The sequence below is a fragment of the Lissotriton helveticus genome, chromosome 7 (genome assembly GCF_964261635.1).
Source record: "Lissotriton helveticus chromosome 7, aLisHel1.1, whole genome shotgun sequence".
Taxonomy (NCBI): domain Eukaryota; kingdom Metazoa; phylum Chordata; class Amphibia; order Caudata; family Salamandridae; genus Lissotriton; species Lissotriton helveticus.
Window position 1 is genome coordinate 127802178 of NC_136068.1, and position 19200 is coordinate 127821377.

At 44.9% G+C, this 19200-nt stretch overlaps 1 protein-coding gene across 2 annotated transcripts in view; it reads right to left on the bottom strand.

Moving 5' to 3' along the window:
• Positions 1 to 19200, bottom strand: part of RTEL1 (regulator of telomere elongation helicase 1) — a 246674-nt gene that overhangs the window by 145249 nt on the left and 82225 nt on the right. For both annotated transcript variants that reach the window (XM_078651687.1, XM_078651688.1), the window contains exons 15-21: positions 18534 to 18608; positions 14645 to 14726; positions 12438 to 12570; positions 12024 to 12137; positions 9576 to 9616; positions 9103 to 9188; positions 5633 to 5710 (exon numbers count right to left, since the gene is read on the bottom strand). In XM_078651687.1, the coding sequence (XP_078507813.1) occupies positions 5633 to 5710; positions 9103 to 9188; positions 9576 to 9616; positions 12024 to 12137; positions 12438 to 12570; positions 14645 to 14726; positions 18534 to 18608 (609 nt within the window). The remainder of the gene's footprint in view (positions 1 to 5632; positions 5711 to 9102; positions 9189 to 9575; positions 9617 to 12023; positions 12138 to 12437; positions 12571 to 14644; positions 14727 to 18533; positions 18609 to 19200) is intronic.

The window sequence follows — 19200 nt, forward strand, 5'->3', positions numbered from 1 at the left end:
TGGTGGCCCCCTGCCCTGGGCACGATTCCCAAGCCAACGGACCACGCACGCAATCTGGGCGTCATCCTGGACTCCTCCCTCTCGATGGCCAAGTCAACGCCGTCTCCTCATCGTGCTTCAACACCCTGCGCATGCTCCGTAAGATCTTCAGATGGATCCCCACCGAGACCAGGAGGACCGTTACCCAGGCACTCGTCACCAGCCGACTGGACTACGGGAACACCCTCTACGCCGGAACCACAGTCAAACTTCAGAAAAGACTCCAACGCATCCAGAACGCCTCCGCACGACTCGTCCTGGACATCCCCCGACACAGCCACATCTCCGGCCACCTAAGAGACCTGCACTGGCTCCCCGTCAGCAAGAGGATCACGTTCAGGCTCCTCACCCACGCACACAAGGCTCTCCACGACCTGGGCCCCAAGTACCTCAACGACCGCCTGACCTTCTACACGCCCACCCGCCAGCTACGATCGACCAGCCGCGCCCTAGCCACCGTACCATGCATCCGCAGAGCCACCGCCGGAGGAAGATCCTTCTCCTACCTGGCAGCCAAGAACTGTAACTCCCTCCCCATCCACCTTCGGCTGACCCAGGACCATCTCTCCTTCAGGAAGCAACTCAAGACCTGGCTGTTCGAGCAGTAACGGACCCCTCTCCCCCAGCGCCTTGAGGCCCTTTCGGGTGAGTAGCGCGCTATACAAATGCTATGATTGATTGATTGAATGTGATGTGACTGCAGCGAGGACGTATCTCAGTTTGAGATCACTGGAGGAACGGCAGCTCGAGCAGGATGTTGCAGCCACCATGGTTTAGCAGAAAATAAAACCTGAGGTCTTGAAACTCAAACTTCAGTGCAGGAAATTTGTAACAATGTTGTTCATTCTGTCAGCAAAGGCTATTTTAATTTGCTCACAGTAAGCGTGGGTGCAATATTTAGAATACGCCTAAATATGCATATAATGAAGTCCCTTAATGCAGGGCTGAGTTTTTGCAACTTCTCTTTGAGGTGTAAAAGGGTAAATGAAAGGTTCTCCTGGTCGTGAACCACAGGCAAGATAGCAACACTCAATTCCATGGAGCTCGTTTCATACACCTTCCCACTCTCCAGCACTCATCTCCCCTACCCCAAGCACCCATTCCCCCATCCAACTCCACTAGAGGCCTCCTGAACAGAAAGAGGAGTAGATAACCAAATTGTCAAGTGTCCTCACCACCCAATCGATTCAACATGAACACACCACTGTCATCAGCAACTTCAATTGCCCAGCCAACTGAGGGGAAAAAACCAAGCGGCATCCTCAAATACCTCATTAATACATAACAGCACGTCAACCAATTAACACACTCCAAGGCCGCTTCCTGGATCTCGCCTTCTTGACATCACCAACTACCCAGTGAAAGTCTCCCATACTCCTAGACTGGACAGATCACTTTGCCATCACCATCACCCTGCTCAACATCCAACCAACACTAAGGTCATTCCAAAAGAGAAGAACATTCAAATCTTTTAAATGCTCTAGTGGACAACCTGAAGCTTAAACTCATCTTTCAACTTGCCACCTCCGGTATGAATACCCTTCTAAAAAACTTCAACTCATTTCTGGAAACCTATGTGAACTCCTCCAATTCAACTATGACATAACATAAATGTGTAAGCCAGAACCTTTAGTACCTTGTTACTCCAAAGACCTTACCAACAACAGGCATTCCATCTGCAGGCAAAAAATAAAATGGAAGAAAATCCCACTGTCCCTCCGGGTAACATGTAGACAAATCATACATCAGGCAAAGATAACCACAATACCAATATCATAAATAAAGCTGCCAACAGAAGCAGAACACTCTTAAAATAATCAAGCACTGCATCAACCTGCTGACTGACCTTCCAATCCCATATGGCAGACATGTGTAATGCCATTAACCACTCCTTCAATAAACAGAAATACTGAAGACCTGTCAGCACATCAACCACGAAAATACCTGCTGCTACTCTGACATCCACTCCTCCTCAAAATGGTCATCTTTCAAACCTATCTCTAAAAGACTTTACGGGCTACCTCAACTTTCTCAAAGCCCCACATAGGAAAATAATGTCTTATTTTCATCCTTCTTCAAAGCCGTCTCTGGAGGTCACACTCTCGCTCCTATTCACCATTAGTAACCCCTCTTATATTCAAGACATCTCAAGCTCTTAAAACAGGCCAGATCCCCTCATTCCTGAAGAACAAGTCACTTTCCTTCCATAAAGCTGTTAATGGTGTATATTCTATTTAGCCGCAGAATCTGTACATGTTTAATATTGGCGGGTGCCAGACCGGAACTGGAAGGTTTTTCAGCACAGCCCTGTAAGTGGCATAATGCGGCTCCTCATCAATCCTGCTCCTTCCCAGCAGTGACGGCTCTAGCTGAATATAAGCACTACCCAAGCGCGCTGACATCAGTTTCTTTCTTAACACAGCTCCTTCCCTCTGATGCAGAGTTCAAAGAACCAATTACATGTGCCGGTGTGCAGATGTTTAATTTGGGACCTTTTTAGTTGGAAAAAGAGCTCATTCCAGAGAATGGGGTGGCAGGAGGGTGGTGAGGAATCTGCAGTTAGACAAAGTATCCACCAGAGAGAGCATTACCAAAGGTAAGTAACTTGTTCTTCTGATGTATACTTCTACTCACAGATTCCTTACCTTTAGAATAGATACCAACTCAGTACCTCCCCCTGTGGTAGGGCTGTGGAATGGCTCATCCCAAAAAGCCCTGCAGCACTGAGCGGCCAAACAGCTCTTCCCATAGACTTGGCGGTCACAGCATTATTGTCTCGTGAATTTGTGCACAGATGACCATCAAGGACAATCACTCCGTGTGCCAACAGAGTGGTAGCAGCTTTAGCTCTGGTCGAGTACGCCCCCAATCATTATAGAGGTTGCTTTTTGACCTACCTATAGTAGATCTTACTGCAGAGTAAGATCCATCGGATAAAGTCCTCTTCGTCGCGGACTTGTCGTTCTTTGCACCTGAGAGCGCCACAAACAGCTGATCATCCACCAAATGGCCTATGGTATGATCGTTGTAAAAATTGGGCACTTTTTGGGGTTCTAAACAATAGAGCCATTCATCTTCTTTTGAGGGGTGAGGCAGAGAACGTTGATGTGAAATGGACTGACATGAAAGGGAGTCACAAATGCTACTAGAAAGATAGCTCTAGTCCTCAGCAACAGCTTATCTGGAAAGAAGGTGGTGTAAGGTAACTGGACTGACAGAGCTCGATGCTCACTTACACAACAAGCTACGGTTATTGAAATGAAAAAGATCATCTTACGGGTAAGGAGAGGGAGAGGGCAGCTGTGCAGTGGCTCAAAAAGGGTGCACGTAAGAAAAGTGATAACCAAATGGTCCCTATTATGGGAGCCACACCAAGACACAAGTGTGTCCAGCATGAACACACTTTGTATAAAGACACCTTGCCGCAAGTATGATATGTACTACCTTGGGAGGAAGATCTAATGCAGTCAATCTCCATGCATGGCGGTGTAGGTTGGGCAGGTGCAAGAGCCTGCCCTGCTACTGTGACAGAAGACAGAGGCTAGTGTCACGAAGTGCGAGCACTACACTCTCCTCGCCTAATCCGAAGCCACTTGGATGCCTCTGGCACCAGACGTTCCTGATCTTCTTCGTACCTCGGATAAGGAGAAGTACCTGAGGGAAGGCATGAAGTAGTTCCCTGCTCCATTCTAAGGTGAATAAATCTCAGAAAGAACCTTTTTAGGGACTATTGTGTGCAAAAGTGTTGACATTGTGCGTTCTTGGCATTGGAAAAGATCAAGCCAGGATTCTCACCATTATTGGAAAATGCCCTGCAGCACCTCCGGCTGTAACTGCCATTACCGATCTGCTTTCATTTATACATCATGCCAAGTGGTGCACAATCAGGGAAATGTCCGGACGATTCAGCCAGTTAAAGAGGCGCTAGATATCGCAAAGGACCCTAAGGACCCCACTCTGTTGTGTTTGCTACAATACCACATGGCAGGGGTGTTGTCAGTGAGGATCTGAACCAGCTTTCCTTTGAGGGACAGCAGGGAGACTGTCAATGCCAAGCAGATAGCTTGCAAATGCCAAATGTTGATATGGAGACGGGTCTCCCCTGGATACCAGAGTTCTCTGATCCCCACATCTCCCTAATGTCCTACCCAACCCAGCAGAGATGCATCCTTACTACATGCAGCTCTGGGGGCGAGAGGGTTCTGCTGCTAATCCAATGGCGGTCAAGCAGCCATCAATGCATATCTTTTGCAGTCACCTCTGAAACCTGGAGGGAATCTGACAGGTTCCCTTGGTGCTGGGCCCATTGAGTCTTCAGAACCCACTGCAGAGCCTGCACATGTCCACTGACCTTGGTCCATGATCAGGAGGCAGAATGCCAAAATGCCATCAAGCCTCAGAGCCACCCTCCCGGAGATCCAGCACTGAGCCTGAAGCATCTGGATCACAGCCAAAATGTCCTGAACTCCCTTCTCTGGAGGAAAGGTGCGGTAACACATCGTATCCCAGATGGCTCAGATGAAATGTATTAAGGTCAAAAAACAAATGTCCTCTTTTGGCCCAAACACAACCACACAATTACAACCTTACAATTCGTTCATACCGCATCATCACAGCATAAATGTACCAAATCTCATAATGCATATAGTGGATATTTATTTCATATAGTAAAAACTATTTAATTAAAACATAATCATGTTAAAAATATTTAGGAAATCTTTGCATATCTTGTAAATACTCAATTATATACATACATAGCAGAAAAACATAAAAACTAATACAATTTCAAAACATAAAAGCACAAAAACGGGTGAGAACAATAGGCAAAAACAGTTCATATCATTGCATAAAACAACCAGTAACTATACGATTATCTGTCGCAGTTGAAATACTTTTCATGGATTTTTTCATTAACTGGCAGATATCCAAGTGATCTAGTGCCTATACATAAAAAAGCATTGACGCATTTCGGTGGGTAGCAAATTGTAAGAACCACCTTCTTCAGGACTGTTGGTATCTCCCGACTATCAATAGTATAATCTTTCCAGATTTAATTCTGCAGCAAACCAGCTCTTAATAGTCCTCAGTATATTCTAAGGCTATTAACCTTTTGACCGCGGCGAAAATTCCACCGCGGTGCTGGGTTTTTAATGAGTGAGCTGGGTTTGGACGGCCGGGGGCCGTCCTCCGCACACGCCCACCATGACGCATGATGGCGCCCGGCCGACACGTGCACGCACGGGGTTAAAGACATATGGCCGAGAAATTCTGGTCCAACGTCCGAAAAAATTATATACATGAATACAGTGATGCCAGGCAACCTTAAAACTAGTTCAACTGTTAAAGAAAACTCCTATTACACCTGGCTGTTTCCATTTTTGACAAAACATGGTCCGGTGTCAGTGCCTCCTTTAAAAGACAGTCATGTCTGATAAACGCCTTTCTCAAGATATACCCACATGCAGGTGCCTTATACCATAGAATGTTTCGACACTACTTGTCTAAGGGACTGTGAACCCCGGCATACAGTTTATCCACCCCTGCTAGATGCATCAATGCACACAGGTCATGCAACATAAAAAGCACAGCTAACCTCAGAGAAATTTCCCTTGCCTTTGGGCTCCACAAACATAGGTTTCATCTCTTCCATTCTGGAGTGCGAACCCTCGCCCTGTGGGAAAAACACAAACCATAACTAGAAAATATGATGTCAAAGCCAAATGCAAATAAGAAAAACACACAATGAAAAGTCAAAGAAGGGCAACAGAAAACCCAAGAAAAAACGCTTACAATGCTTTGAGGTCTAAATAGAAATACGTGAAATTTATATTGTTAACAGGACACATATCAATGGAAATGACTAACAGGACACCGAGAAATACAGGCAGCACAACCCATGAGTGGACACCACTAACCAGACACCGAAGAAGAAAAATAAATCAACAAAAACTCTGAACTAAACAAAGAAAAAGAAAGACAAGTAACACAAAGAGCCTTTAGTAATCAAAAGTACACACAAATCTATTGAGTGACATTTCCCAGACATGATGCAATTGAATAGCATAATCGAGATGATTGTTTAGTGAATATGTGTATGGTCTTAATATATTTCTCATTTTATCTCATTGTAATCAAGCTTTATGTGCCCTTGAAGACTTGTATTATTAGCTCATTCGTTGCTCGTAAGTCATGCAGTGAGTGTTCAATGGCTTTAGTGTATAGATATTATATTCACACAAGCACAGGTCTGAAGAAGACCAGTGAATGGAACTGGGCCAAACCATTGCCTTTCTCTGAATAGTAGTTAGTGATGTTAATGGCCGCCAAAAACTCCACACCAGAGTAGAACAATAACACTGGCCTGGTTGGCTCATTACTTGCTTATGGGTCTTACTAATCCATTCTATATTGTTAATTGGGGTTTTCTTGTGATGAAACAGGAGAAGGATTTTTGGGTTGTATCCAAAACTTTACAGACTTTGTTTTTCCAACCAGCGAAAAAAAGCACAATAAAGGTACATTTACGGAATAAAATGCTGATATCAATGAATCTATGGATCATTCAAAACAAGAACCAAGCCAAGAGATCGGCATGAGTGTCACCGGTAACTATGAGAGAGTTGGGAGGCATTGTGTAAAAAAATAACCGATAATATGGTGTGTTTTTATTAATGTATGACGCCATCCTTTCCTTTAAAGATGGGCAGAAATGAAACACAATCAAACACCTAACATGAAGGGAGTGGACGCAATATTCCAATATAAACTAATTTAGATGCAACAACGGAACCCACATGTTTCTTCACCTAGAAACAAAAGTTCACCCGAACATGTATGTTCCTAAATACCCTCAAAATAAAACTGTATAGAATAGCCCCCACGACCATTGATACCCTAAGAGCCACGTGGGACACTGACGTGGGGCCGATAGATGAATATGATTGGGCAGAGGCGCTACAATCACCGCGAGAGGTAGCAATCTCCACCGACTTCGCTTTATCCAGTTCAAATATTTGCACAGGGTATATTATACCAGACTCAGACTCTAGAGGGCAGGAATGATTGCATCACCGCATTGCCTCTGGTGTCATTCGGAGGAAGGCACGTTCTTACATATGATCTGGACATGCCCGTAAAAATAGATATAAAAGACATCTTCTATTTTTAGGCCTTACATTAGCAAAATGAGACATTGCTAGACAATGGAAAGCAGAAAATGTACCCAAGTAATCGCATTGGAAAGCGGGCATGGACTACATAATGGACTTGGAACTTCTGGTTTTCATTGCTCGGGGCTGCGCACAGAAACACACCAAAATCTGGACAAGGTAGGCCAGGAGCATTCCCCTTCAGACATACAAGGTAACAGATGGCCAGGGGGATGGCGAGGAAACAATAAACGTGTAAGATAAGAGAATGTATAGCCTTATTGCACTGCACGATTAGCATGATGCGAGATCTATATTGTTAATGCTATATAATATGGGGTACTGATAGTAATAGGTTAATACCAGAGCTATGGTATGTGTTTTTTCCTCATACTGATTAAGAGGAATGGGGACAAATGATTGCATTGGATCTATTTTAGTGAAATCCAATGAATCCAATATACAGGCATGGCAAAAGTGGTTTGATTCTTCTTTTAATTTCTAATTTTTATTTATTGAATTTCTTTTATAAGCGATACAGCCAACGTGTTTCATTCTAATGACATTCCTCAAAGATTATGTGTAGGAAGTAGTATATGTTAAATTAGCCCACAAATGGGCCAATGAACTGAAGGGTGGGAAGTCTGTTGACTGACAGTGGATAGACAGATGTAGACACCTGAAACCGCGTCCAACACCACAAGTCTAGGATAGTGTTTAATGTCTGTGTACTGGATTTAATGGACTTTCGTTTGAGTACCTCCTGGTTCATATTCAATAAATGGATTGGCCTCACACACCCCGAAGGATGTCATGCTTCATCATCCTCCTCGTCGGGGAGGCGGTGCAATCCCCGACGGGCTCACCTCAAAGAGGGGCTCTTTGGCGGAGATCTTTTTTCCAACAGCCTTATGGTGAGGTGTGGGTGTGTGGGCAGGGGGGTATGTGGTAGTGGAACAGGGATAATTAAAATGTAGCTAAGGGTACCGGAATCAATTTTATTCTGGGGGTCCCTCGCTGCAAATAAAAACAGGGGGCTAGCTTACTAGGAGTCAACGAGCATAGTCAGGTGAACCTAGATGGGGCTAGTGGTGAAGACGGTCGACATGTTTCTCGCAGTGGGCAATAGTTACCCGCGATTCATCAGGACCTATAAAAGGTGATTTACAACATGCTGGTGTCATGTGTGAGTTTGTGTTTGTTTTACCTCTGTGGGGGTTGTCCTATGCCTAGAGCTCGGCGGAGAAGGGTAGGTCATGCAGCAAAGGCACAAGTGATTAGAGTTTTTGACTTATGGACTCATCCTTGATGCCTTTTCCCGCCGACCCCTCTGGTGGCTGGTAGTTCTTGGTAAATAGGCATAGGACAACCCCCACAGGTAAAACAAACCTCGCTGACTCCTAGTAAGCTAGCCCCCTGTTTTTATTTGCAGCGAGGGACCCCCAGAATAAAATTGATTCCGGTACCCTTAGCTACATTTTAATTACCCCCCTGCCCACACACCCACACCTCACCATAAGGCTGTTGGAAAAAAGATCTCCGCCAAAGAGCCCCTCTTTGAGGTGAGCCCGTCGGGGATTGCACCGCCTCCCCGACGAGAAGCAACCGCCGATGATGAAGCATGACATCCTTCGGGGTGTGTGAGGCCAATCCATCCAACAAAATGGATGCCCTTGGGTGTTACACTTACACCTCTGGTCACACCAGTTAGTTCTTTCCTTTAGTCACGCTTAGGAACAGTTCAGCAACCCTTCCTTGTTGTAACCATTGATACGGGCACACGCTGTGACTGGACCTTCCACTCCTCTGAGTGGTAAACGGTGTCCGCTGATCTATTGATCATTTCTCCTTCCTCCCTTGTTTTGATAAAATCATATTCAATAAAGCCATATCATTAGAATCTGGTTTCACTCACCTTCCAAAACTCCAAACTTTTATCCATGACAGGGTATGAAGGAAAAAACACTAGAAGTCCATGAGGAACCACACGAGAAAGGTTACCTGCCAAAACAAAAACAAGCACAAACTATTACCTTCTGTATTGGCCAGCTGCAGAGCTGGTTACTGTTAACAGAATCACTACCCACTATAAGCCTGCTTATGGTCTTTACTAACTGTGCGATGTTAGAAGACAGAGGAGGAGAGAGATCAAGAACACAACTAACTTCAGCTCTAATGTGTAAGCAGGGTCAAGTAAACCAGGATATGGTTCAAATGTTACCCAAGAGCTATATTATGATTACATAATTTAGGAGGATCCTCTAGGGGGCATCTGTGCCATTGCTCACTGCAGAAAAAGTTGGTGTTGATCTGCATTTTTTTTATATAAAAGGAGAGAAGATGTTTTGCAGTTTCTTAACCATCATGTCAATCCCATTAGATTCTTACCTATTGTCTTGCCAAGGGAGGACATGTAATCCACAGTAAATCTGCAAAAGAAAGTGAGGGGTAGGAATAAATGGATAGAAATGCACTCAGGATTAAGGATTCTTCCTTCCACTCTGGACCTTGACTGACTGTTAAGCTTCTCTTTTTGGTTGCAGGTTACTGAGTGGGAAATCAAGTCAAAGAGGCATCTCCCTGTCTAAAATACATTCACACACTTCAAATTTGGTTCTCACCACAGAAGGATTCAGAAACTGCCTACCTAGCTGCCCAGTACCATCTTTTAGTGACACTGAACTGGGAGGTAAAATCTGTGATATTGTTTTTTTCCTTGAACCTCTGATCACACCACTTACTGAAGCGATTACCAACTGTGGTGTCAGGACAGATGCAACTCGGGGCTTCCTTTTACACAACAGGTAAGGCGGGTCCCAAGCTACTTCTCTTTGTTGACTCTTCCTTTCCTCGTCGTGTTCACAAAAGTTGTAGTCAACAAAATCAACATCCACATCTGTTCTATAATAACCACCAAGTTCCTATCTATACTGATGAAACACAGGTGATCTCCTGTTTTAAACATCCCAGCCTCTTGGATACAAACTCTCCCATTGCATGCTTCTTTTTTAAGCTTAATGGAGTTGAAACAGAGGTCCAGAGTATTGGGCTCCAGTGCCACAAAAGGACAATATCCCAGTTTGTGCAGGAGCAGACCCTCCATGCTCTTCTTCATTCACCATTCTCACTAAGGCCTCAGGCTGGTTCTGTGGTCAAATACATGTGCTACCAGTTAACGGCTGAAGACCCACACTTTTCCTGAGCAGAAAAAACTGTGAAATACTATTACTTCTAGGACAGACTATTAAAACAGCATTTACATATTCAAATCTTTGAGAGGCAGAGGGTAAAGAATAAAGTGACAACCCCTTTGGGGTTGTCACATAGGCATCACGTCTTCTTGTCCTTGACTGCGATTCCCTGAGTGATCATCCGTGAATAAGTCGGTTTCGTACAGCCAAGCCTCTTTCAAAGAGTATACACAATGCTATCTGCTTTTACTATCTAAGATTGAAGAAACTGCTAATCTTTTCCTGATCAATGGTCTCCTATTGGTTGTTAATGTTTCAAAACATCTGCCTGAAACCATTGCCTCCTCTATGCAAGGTTTGGATATTTGGGCGAAAAATTTAAGTGGACACAATGTGATGTGAGGCGGCATTCTGTTGTATACTAGGTCAGTGAGCAAGACCTGGGTGCTGGACAAAGCGGTTCTTTCCCTGATTGGGAATACTGCATTACAATGCCTAAGCACTCTGACGCCCCTCCTCTCTGCAGTGCTATACAAGTGAAAATAAATCCTTTGAGAAAAAGTGCAAAACTGCAATGAAGCAAACATCCAGGGGCAGGCAAGCGAAATGTTCACAGAAATGAGTCAACTCACTCAAACATCATTACTGACAAGCACTGGCCCAATACATTCCAGCATCAATTGCCACTCACCTGGACTGGAGATGCAAGAGGTGATGGGATAGTGATGAACCATACCATGACAGCACTGTGCATCTAGATTTAGTTTTGCCATAAAATTTAAAGAAGCAAACCAAGAAGAAAACCCAAGTGAACAAATAACCAGGGAAGCCTTCGTCCAGCATAATTTTAAAAGGGTTTACTGTGCTCACACCAAGCCTCAGAACCATACTAATCTCAGCAATGCCAACACACACTACCAAGATTTTCCACAGTCCTAACTCAAGGGACTAATATATGTCTGAAAAAATTGCCTTCCGCACCGAAAAGGCTAAAATAGTTTTCTGAAAGGCCAAAATAAAAGTCAATACCTTCTGCTTCATCAACAAGCGCCTAATAGACAGCTCCCTTAAATTGCTTCTTTAAACATACCTTCTAAAACACAAGCACATTCCTCTTAACCTCTGGAAACTTATTTGCCAGAGCCACCCATAGGTATATGGGATTTACCCTACAAGACTCCGGGCTCTGGTAGTGATTGCTTCTTTGGAAAAGGCCCTCAAGACCTCCAGGAAGGCCCTTAAAACTTTTGTTTTCACTAATCTAGTTATCTACCATCTATCAAGAAGCAGCAGCCTGAAATATTTGCAAATGCAGATGATCTCGCAGGAAACAGAAGAGACAATCACTTATACAATGGCAAGAGGAGCAGTTATATCTGCTCTTAAATGCTAGTTACCAGATGTGCATTAATATATTAGAGAAATGGACCCAGCAGCTGCAACTCTGTCCCTACTATAGCTAGCATTCATCTGTGTAACTGTAAGAAGATGTAATCTGCATTCCTTCTCGATCATTTTATACTTCAAAATCGTTTTTGACATCTCTTTCCATACTGTTATGCCAGACTCCCCAGTCAAACAAATACTGTGCTATTTGTTGCAATTTGTATCAGTACAACCATAAAAAAGATCAAAAATCCATTACCGTCTGTCAAAGGCAGAGCTGAGCTGGGCACCATCAGGTCCCCGGGGCACAATCCCCACCCACATCTGATGCTTCTCGATGACGTGAGGATTTTCCAGCGAAATGGGGAAAGGACTGGAAGAAAATGAAAAAGAGACCAATTGTGTCGGTGTTTACAGAATAAGGAGAAACACTACAGAAAGAGTGGCATGAAAGACACCCAACTTAGGTGGTCTTCACAGATTGCCATCAGAGCTATACAGTCTACTGTCATATTTGAATGTGATTTATCAACCAGAATATATTCAGATGCCACTAAAACACTCACTCACTTCCCTGCTTGGGTTGCATAGTGCCAACTATTGTTAAGTCTAATACAACAAACTCACCAAATGCCATGTTCTTGTTGCTAGTCTGGGAGGGGAGTAAACTTACATTTGCATCTCCATGGCGAAGGAGGAGAGCGGTGCCAGAGTGCCACTGGTGAGAAGGATGGTGCGCACCCCCTGCCGTACCAAGTCATTCATAGTGAACCCAGGGCTGAAGCACCAGTAACTGAGGATTTTCCCTGAAAGCAAAATTTTAGAAAACAACAAGCATAAGAAAGCAGGTGCATATGCCGGCCCTGCAAAGATTAATCCCCACCCACCAGGCTTGCACTGGACAGAAACACTGAATTATTGCAGCAGATATAAGTTCCCAATTAGCAGGGGTTCTTACATCTTCCATATGCAGAAGACAAAGCCCAATTTGCTGGGTATGTTTAGATTCCTGCAAGGTAGATTAATTGCCGTTCCTTCAGGATGGACGAGTTACGCCAAATATCCTGACGGAAACAGAATTCATCTACTCTATAGGAATCTAGACATCTACCCTACAGGATCCGAAACTGCCATAATGCCGGAACCACTACCAGTTACACTCTTCAGGAACCATCATCTCCCAGCCTCCAGGGACCAAAATGCTCATATTCTGCAACGACAAGCACTCATTGCACCCTGCAACATCAATAAACACCCCCTACACAACAACAGTGACAGCATTCGCACAATGTGCAAACTCGCCTCAGTACTCTTTTCATGAATTGCAATCAATTCCTTTCCCCCTTGGTCTGTAGGTTCAATGAGGTGGTTAGAGCTCTCATCTGAATGTAAAGTCTGCATCCTTTCTCCACAGACATTTTGCATGGTGGGTGGAATGTAGCTCCACCTGAGAGGTATAATTTGGGGATCCTGGGGCAGCCAGTGGTTTTTGGACAGTATTCGTGGAAAATACTCGTCAGCATCATCTAAGCAATTCCCTTTGATTTCTTACCTCTAGAGGAGTAGCAGAGCTGAGCAGTTAAGACTTTCTCTGGGATGTGTAGTGGGACAGAAAGTAGGCTATTACAATGAAGATATAAAGTAATTAAAAACAGCTAGATTTTTGGGGTTGAAATAAGATTGTTGTAACATGGAAACCTAGGCTTCCTTTGTTCTCGCCCGTCAAGGAACTTCCACTGAACAGTCACGGACTGCAGTCCACCCTCTCAATGGAGAAGAGGCGTCAGACAGGATTAAACAAAATCGAATTGGATATAACAGGTCTCCCTTCTGCCCTGGTTACGGGCACAAGGTAGAATGGCTTAGTGTCCCCAAACATTATCATAAACGTAGAAACTTCCATACTCACTCATAATAAAAGAGGTTCTGATGCAATAAGCAAAGCTAGCAGTGAAATGACTGAGAGGGACCCAGTAGGCCTTACACTCTTTAAAAGGTTTTTCAAGAGGTTTAAAGACATATCTTCAGAGAGCCAAATTGCAGGGGCCAGTGCCTCAATACAGAACAGCTGTGTTAAAGATTTTCAGTCACAGAGGCACCAATGGGATTGGTAGCCTACACTTAATCCACTGGTCCTCCAGTTGGAACTAGGAGATGTATTTTAGGATACCAACCAGAATCATGGAGCACCTCCATTTGACTTGCAGGTTGTCAAGTTCACTTGAGTACAAACACAGGACAGGACAGGAAAAAGGAACACAGCAGGGCAGCACAACTTTTCCAAACCTATGTTAAGACTTACACCAAATCTGAATATTTCCTTAAGTCAGTTTACCTAAGAGGGTGTTGTTTCTGCTTTCAAATGATCGTCTTATGGCAGTCAGGAATCGCATTCTAAAGTGATGATCTCCCACGTTCCCCAGAGGTTCTTACCATAGGTTCCCCCTGTGTGGAGCACCTAAGCTGTGCTATGCCTTTCACAGGGTTGCTGCAGCTCTGCCTTGCACCACTTAGTTCAAACTGCTTTTTCCTGGCTGTATCCCTAAAAAATCCTGATTCCTGTAAGATCCATAGAATTTGCAGTAAACACATTTCCCGTACATTAATATTAGAACACTTTGCTTGACGCAGCATAATTTATTGATGGTACCATGTTTTGTGAGGAAAGAGAGGAGGCAATGCTTTCTGTATTCTTTGGCCCTCAACTGTGGAATGCTCTGCCTCTCCAGACCACTGAAATTCACTTTGATTTTAACATTTTTCTTGTCCACCCCATCATGTCAACGGTGTTGCTGCCCTCTTCGCTCTGGTTACTCCTGCACTGAAGTTAAGAAGCAGCAGGTAGGTTGATACTGAATACTCATATGTGCACAAAAATACCTTCCTTCTTCTTGACTGGCGCACTCCAGACATCCACTTTGGGCTTCTTCCACAGGTGGCTGTCATCCAACCGAACATGCACCTGTGGGACAACACAGACAAAACATATGATTTGATTTGTCAACTTATAAAGCGCGCGATTGCCCGAAGGCGTCTTGGCGCTATGACAGACCCTCGACTATCGAGAACGGTAGCTAGAGCTGTGTAGAGAACAACCAGGTTTTGACTTCCCTTCTGAAGGATTCCAAAGATGGGCTGATTTTTATAGCAAGGGGCAGCTGATTCCAGGTTCGTGCTGCATGCACCAGGAAACTTCTTCCACCCCAGCTGGCTCGTCTAAATTTTGGGACCCTGATGAGTTTCAGTAGGCTGGATCTAAGAAGTCTGGTTGGTTCGTATTGTTTTAGATGTGACTTCAGGAATTGCGATCCTGTTCCATGAAGTGCCTTGTAGGCCAGGCACAATGATTTGAATTTGAATTTGAAACATTCAGTCACACATTGGTGCAGAATGAAACTGAGCACAAAAGTAGCCACTGCTGCAGCACAAACAAGCAGCAGTGCAACAGTTGTGCTTCAGGGTACTGAGGGAGAGTGACAAAACAGAATCAAGTCACCACAGCAATGACTGGATCGAGTACTATTCGATCAGGCAGAGCTAAGAGTGTTTCTCAGTAGAATAGTGGAAGGAAAGCAGATTAGGAATAAGGTGCATTGGCAAAGGAGTGTGCAACAACCAGTACTGAAATGGCAAAGAGTACAGCAAGTGCCTGGGCTGACCTATAAATTGGAACAGTGACAACAGCCACATTTATATTGGTGTATTTTGGTGTCAAAATCATTTCCACACATTTTCTTCAACCTAAATTAAGTCTAGTGTTTAGATAGACATTGGTGCGATAGCTGGTGCTTTAGTCAATGTGTAGAGTCACTCGGTTAACATCAGTGTCGACAAGCACTGAGGACGATTTGGGAAAGACAGTGATTTTGTTGACAGAGTACTAGAAGAACAGACAAGATACAGATACACTGAGATACAAGAAGAAAAGGAATTTGAAGTCTGTTAAGATGGGAGTATCCCAAATCCCATGTACCTTGGCCATGACCCTTTGACGATGGGTGAGGAGATAAGTAGAACGCGTGTTTGAATAGTTCGGTCTTTAGGAATTTCCAGAATCGTAATAAATGGGGTTCAAAACTAAAGAAGGAGCTGAGGGTATTCCATAATCTAAGCCTTGTCAGTGGTGGAGGTGAGACGCGTCAGTGGAAGTGGTGAGCTGCGTCAGTGGAAGTGGTGATCCGCGTCAGTGGAAATGGTGAGCCACGTCAGTGGTGGTGGTGAGCCGGGTCAGTAATGGTGGTGGAGGTGAGCCGCGCCAGTGGTGGTGGAGGAGGTGAGCCGCGTCAGTGGAAGAGGTAAGGCACGTCAGTGGAAGTGGTAAGCCGCGTCAGTGGTGGTGGTGAGCCGGGTCAATAATGGTGGTGGAGGTGAGCCGCGGTGAAGGGGATCCGCGTCAGTGGTGGTGGTGATGGTGATGGAGTTGAGCCGCGCCAGTGGTGGAGGTGAGCTGCGTCAGTGGAGGTGATGGAGGGGAGCCGCGTCAGTGGTGGAGGGGAGCTGTGTCAGTGGTGGAGCCGAGCCACGTCAGTGGTGGTGGAGGAGAACCGCGCAACTGGCGGTGGTGGAGGTGAGCCGCGTCAGTGATGGTGGTGGAGGTGAGCCGCGTCAGTGATGGTGGTGGAGGTGAGCCGCGCCAGTGGTGGTGGAGGTGAGCCAAGTCAGTGGTGGAGGTGAACTGCAGGTTGCTCGGATACATTTTTAGCATCAGCACTGTACGTATGTATTTGTACAATTTAACCGCTGGCAGCAAGCCAAATATCAAGGGGATGTGTGTATGTATGCATAGACGAGAACTCTAACCACGGGAGGTTCCATGTGCAGGATTCAAGAGCTCTGCGGAGGCATGATTTAAGAAAACATTCTAAGTGCAGCATTATCAGCAGGCCAGGTGAATGGGTGTGCGGAAAAGGAGCAGAGAGCTTATTCCAGGTGAGACGTGAAGGGCTCTGAAGGCCATTTAGACTTCAGGAGATGGATTAAAAAGTTACTCAATCTCATCAGATCGCTGCATTAGAAGACTTTAAACTGAAGAAAGCGTGGGTTTTCTTAAAGAAAATACATAGTTTTCGTAGTAATCGAGATTTTCGACCGAAACCTATTAAACTCAAATTAATATGATACTAGTGCCCTCTGCTGGGCATATGAATAAATTGCAACGTTCTCAGCTCTAGAGGTGTAGACCTTATATTGTAAAGGGGACTTACAGAGGGAAACCTCCACTAATCCAAAACCAATCATTCATACCGCACAAACAGCTTGGCCCCGCCCCCACTGACGCAAATAAGATGGCATCACCACACGTGGACTGATCTCGCACAAAAGGGGTGCTGCAGATGTGACAGGCGGGGACGTGAAATCATGTAGTTCCACCGAGGATATTTCCGTTCTCCTGGCCAACTAGAAGTGCCACGTTACAGACCTGGTCCTGGCCAGTGCTTAATTTGGAGCAGGGTGTGGGTGAGCTTTGCAGATGTTCAAAGTTTGCTTTTGGGAGCCCATTGTTGGTGCTGCCAAATATTAGAGTTGCTGAATGCCAGGGTGGCCTAATCTAGACTCGTGTCTCTTTTTTTCAGCACCCTGTCCTTCCTAAGTCTTTATGTTACAGCTTATTTTTCCTGTGTGTTTTTCCTTTGTCATTGTTATACTATCTTTCTCCTCCTCTCTCCCTTTGCTACCTTTCTCTCTCTTGCTCTGGGTCAAAGTCTGATGATGAGAAATAACTCTCATGTGCCAGTGGCCACCACCTGCAACCACCGGTAGAAATTAAGCACTGTATTTTGACTGCTCCCCACTCCTCTGCAAATCAAACAAGTGTGGTCTCAGTTAGTGCATTCTAGAATGCAGTGGCCGGTCCGTGGCAGATTATACATGTGTAGAACTGTACATGAGTTAATGGGCTCCAAGTGTGCTACCGAGAAGTTTCATTAAAAGCTGACTCTTGGATTACAATGCTGCAAGGCGCTGCCAGTTTTTTTTACTTGTGATTTAATTCTGTGTGTTCAATCTAGAGGTTTACAGATGAACGCTCACCTTCAGGACCCAGGACAGAAGACTGCACACCAGCTGATGAGCCCTTTAAAATGGAAAAGAGCTTTAACTCGGTGCCTTGCAGCATGACCAGCCCTTTTGCGAGGTGGGGATTAATTTCTTGGCAGAGCACGACCTAACTTGCCTACGGGGCAATGTCCTAGAAGACGCTGTGGACTGCATTTAAAGAGACCTTTTAAGTTAGTGCTGGATCAGCTGTTTACTTGGTTGAGACCTGCCAGCCAGCTGGATCCTTGCATCATGGTATTTGTAGCTTCCTAAGAAAGTAAAGGTGGTCTGCTATTACAGTGCAGGAGAGATGGGGGAGATGATGTGGGATTGTGTTGATTTTTAAGGCCAAGATATTGCAGGAAATACCCAGAAAGCAGAACCTGGATCCTAGAACCCCAAGGCTTTCCTTCTGGGTGTGGTGGTTCCTGGGAAACAACTTGACATGAAGAAAGGGGTTTCAATGATCCGGTTTTGAAAATGGTGACCAATGCAAGCACCACAAGTGCAAGCCGGGCATCGTTGGCATTGGCGAGGACTAGGAGTGGAGCCCGAAGTCGAATACAAGATCGAAGACCATGCAATATTGAGAGAAAGTCTGATAGAACTCTGGGATACACCTTATAGCACCATCATCCTCCCCCATCCAACCCCCAAGAGTCCACCTTCAGCATGATGCACCGTACAATGCAAAAGAACTTCTTGACCTCTCCCTGACCTCAACACGACCTACCTTGTAATACTTGGAGATGGCTTGCTGTATTCCGGAGAGCGACATTCCTTCCTGGGGATCGGCGCAGAAAACGATCTGCAGAGACAACAAAGGTTGGGGAGGGAAAAAGGCTAAATTAACAACAGATCAATGGCTCATACACAAAAACTTGACTAATCCCCTAAAAAGTAGCCATTCTTCACAGTAAAGCGGTCTCCGAAGAACTGGTCAAATATGAAGCATGGGTTCTGCAGTGGAGCGCTTGGGATAATGGGGATTCCATTTAAGGGTATCTGAAAAAATGAAATAGGCCACTAGCCCCAGTACCGCCAGGAACAACGTGAAGAACGTTGGCGGAAAGACTGACAACACCCACAATAAGTGCAGCCTAACCTGGTTTCCATAACAGATCTAATGCTGGAGGATCAGCGATTCTACCCCCTCCTGCTGGAGAATGAAATATTGGACAATAAGACGAGACAGGCAAATTGGAAAGTAACATTTCAAAGAACAATTGCCATCAAAGACTTGATGGGGGAAGAAGACCAACCAAGGTAGTATCAGTGGCTGGAGCTCTGCCATAAAGATCATCTCGGAGTCTGAATCATGCTGTATTCTTGCAGTGGAGGCTGCTTAGCCTCTACTAAGCGAAGTAGAACTGCTTGAATTTATGAGAGAAAGGTTTGAT